The 3351-nt window shown below is 35.9% G+C and overlaps 1 protein-coding gene across 1 annotated transcript; it reads right to left on the reverse strand.

Annotated features, from left to right (window-relative positions):
* Positions 1-53: 53 nt before the first annotated feature.
* LOC118737626 (GATA-binding factor C-like) lies at positions 54-3038 on the reverse strand. Its single transcript, XM_036468248.1, has 2 exons — positions 2856-3038; positions 54-155 (listed from the first exon to the last, which is right to left on the reverse strand). Exons 1-2 carry the CDS (start codon positions 2994-2996, stop codon positions 129-131), a joined length of 168 nt encoding a protein of 55 aa, XP_036324141.1. The 5' UTR covers positions 2997-3038; the 3' UTR covers positions 54-128.
* Between the last annotated feature and the right edge of the window lie 313 nt (positions 3039-3351).

Consider the following 3351-nt stretch of genomic DNA (forward strand, 5'->3'; position numbering starts at 1 on the left):
TTTTTCTGGTTACGTTCTTCAGCAAAGCGCTTAGCTTGTTGCGTGTTTATTGCTTCTATTTTTTTGCAAATGCTTTGCCTTGTTTACTTTCAGTTGAAAAAATTATTATTCAAATTATTCCCGCTCCATCACGTGTAGTCCGTCCGCCAGGTGCCCTATGGACAATATGAAGAAAGAAGGAAATGTGTGAATAAGTATGATTTTTTAAATAATTTAACTGTAGTAAAAATGAAGAGTAAAAAAAACGAGTCAAAAGTATTGAGCGGTAAACAAAAGAGAGCCCGATTTCTTAGATGCCGAAGGTTGCAACTAGATAAAGAAAATATGTACGTCTACATGAGAGAAAATCAACGTGGAATAAAATACGTAGTCACTACCAAGACGGAAAAAACGAGGGCTGCCTTTTAAGTCTTGCGCCTTGCATTGGAAAACAAAGAGAGTAATTAATCAGTGAAAATGATTTTGCTTTCAAAATATTTTCCAATGTGATCATAAGGCTTAATACACATGAGGCAAGCTTTACAGCCACCGGCATCAAATATCGAAATGTTTTGATATTCAGAAGATGCACCGTTGTCAAAAATGGCAATAAATCGAGCCACGCGGCAATTTAGAAATTTGGTTAATCTTTTTCAAAGGTCATGTATATTATGCTGGTGTCAAAGCTGATTTCAAATACCCACAAATCCAATAACACTAGTTTACAAGAAATCTGATTGGTGGAACTTCATCAACATGACCATCATTGCCTTTGTAAAATGTTCCGCTGATTCGAATATAAGAAAGTACAACACTTTTCGAGATATCGGAAAATTTTGGTTTTTTCGAGAACAAGTGATGAGAGAAACATATTTAGTTGATGTAACTCAGTGTGGTGCCACTTCCCTGTCAGGGGCTTCGGTGGTCCATGCCCAGTTCACTGCACTGACGGCATATGCCTTTTGACGCATCCTATTTGCGAGAAGTTAAGGCAGCAGGCCCGAAAATAAACTTGTGATAACGTGGTATTCTATAACCAAACACTTGAGACGGTGAGGAATTTTACTTACATAAATATATACCTTGACAGCGAAGTTGCACTGATGAAGTAAAGCCACGGAAGCTTTTGGTATGACGTACACATTATGGCGAAACAGCAATCTGAGTTCCAGCTTAAAGATTAGACTTTTCAAAGCGAATGTGCTCGCGATAATGCTGTTTGGCAGTTCCAACTGGATAGTCACTACTGGAATAACCAGGAATCCGAAAATTTTCTAAGAACAATGCTCTGAATTTTTTTGGCCTAAAACAATTTCAAATCAGGAGTTGCGCGGTAAACCTAACATGAAGCTTCATTGCATTTGGATTCGGACACAGAAATGGAAGTGGATAGCCCGCTCTTTGCGCAAAGGAGACGACAGCATGGCAAAGAAGGCCTTGGAATGAAATCGAATAATCGGCGAAAGCAGGGTTAAGATGAAAGGAGCTTAAAGCGATTGACAGAAATAGAACCTCTAGATGACGCGCAGACGTAGTAGATGCCCTAAGTCTACGGTGAATAGTCGTACCGATTTCAGCGGGACTGTGCCAATTTTAAGAAAGTTGTACCAACGTATATTTTTTGAATCGGGACGTACTATAAGTGTATTGATTTTTCACTTTTGCACCGATTTTCAGGGGTTTCGTTGTAGATTTAATAGAAGGAAAAAAGTACGTTGTTAACGGCCAACATTAAACTGAAACCTATTCGGTAAACGGATGAGCTGCCCTATTCTCTATGATCTTTTCTTATCTTGTATTCTGTGAATCTGATATTATGGCAGACTTTTAGTGTGTATTTATCTCTACCACCTATGCCACCTATGTAAAGCTTAAAGCCTCTGAAAAAGAAATCACGGAAAGGAAAAATAAGAAATTAGGTTTTTTGTTGGGATTTTATAATTGTTCTTGATGATGCGGTTTTTTGCTTTAAAAAACGTCTCTAACATTAGCTTAAAATTAGTGAAGTTATAAAAAGTTGTAGTGATGTCCCCAACATAGTATTTTCACAGCTATATTTACGTCTTGACAAGAAAAAAATGCAGTAAAACATTTAATATACATATGTCCTTTTATTCTTTAGCTTATTTAGCTTAGAATCCAGCACTCAAGAGAAATAATTTTTCATCATTTCAGTTGCTTGAAAAAGCACTTACCTCTTGCTGTAAACTTTCTTGAAGAAATAAATATACGAGCATTTTTTTTCTTGAGAGATGCCAACTGGTTTAAGAAAGCTGAATGGAATAATTTAAAATAATTATTTTTGATTTCTATGTGTCCTTTTATATGAATTTCTCGTATTTCTTGAGAGCTGGCAACAGCCTTTTTCGACGAAATTATATAGAAATATCCATATTTTTGCCCACAGAAATCTGGTCACCGTCCCTATGCGCCGCTTAGGATTAAAGTTAACGAAGAATTCACTTTGAGAATCGTTAAATTTCATCAAAAGTCAAATAATAGAATAGAGCTGTGAAAATGTATATAACAATGGGTAATGTAGCCTTAGCGCAGAACTTAACAGGCAGCCCTCGTATTATCTAATAAGAGCGAATAAACCAGTCTCAGTGATTGCTGTGCAATAAACAGTAAAGGCGTATCGAATCGGGCATTGTTTATTTACTTTTTGGTGATTAATCATATAAATATACATAGTACATACATACAAAAATTAAAATTTTTAAAATGAAGTTTTCATTACTTATTTAACGAATTTTTGTATACGCTTTTTTCACTTTCATCTTTTCCTTTACTAATATGTATCACTACTCTCTTCGAGCTCGCTCTTATTTGAAGTAGAAAACAAAACAGAATATTGAAATTCTCTTTTAACTTACCATCGAACCCAAACCAAGATGATATGGCTGCGAATGTGGCACCACACCGCCACCCAGTGAACCCGCCGTTGAGAAGCCGCCCTGTAGGCCACTAGAAGCACCCAAAGCGCCCATGCCGCCGGCATACCAGCCGCCATGCATATGCGCATGTGCGGGATGTAAACCGCTGGAAAGATGGCCATGTTGTGCTGGAAATCAAAACAAGAGAAAAAAGGTAAACACAAAAACAAAATTAAATAATTACATATACATTTTAGCAAACAAATTACTCTTTTTCATTTATGCTATAGTATATGACTTATGTACATATGTATTATATAAGTAAATAAATATGTATGTGCAAACATATATACATATGTACATACATACATATGTAGGTAGTCATGCACATATTTATGTACATATATGTAGGTGGCAATAACGAAAGTTTCGATGTTATTCATTACTTAATGATTAATGTATTTAGCCTCAAATTGGAATTGAATTTAATTTCAGA

The sequence above is a fragment of the Rhagoletis pomonella genome, unplaced genomic scaffold (assembly GCF_013731165.1).
Source record: "Rhagoletis pomonella isolate Grant_MI unplaced genomic scaffold, Rhpom_1.0 Rhpom_scaffold_00004, whole genome shotgun sequence".
NCBI lineage: Eukaryota > Metazoa > Arthropoda > Insecta > Diptera > Tephritidae > Rhagoletis > Rhagoletis pomonella.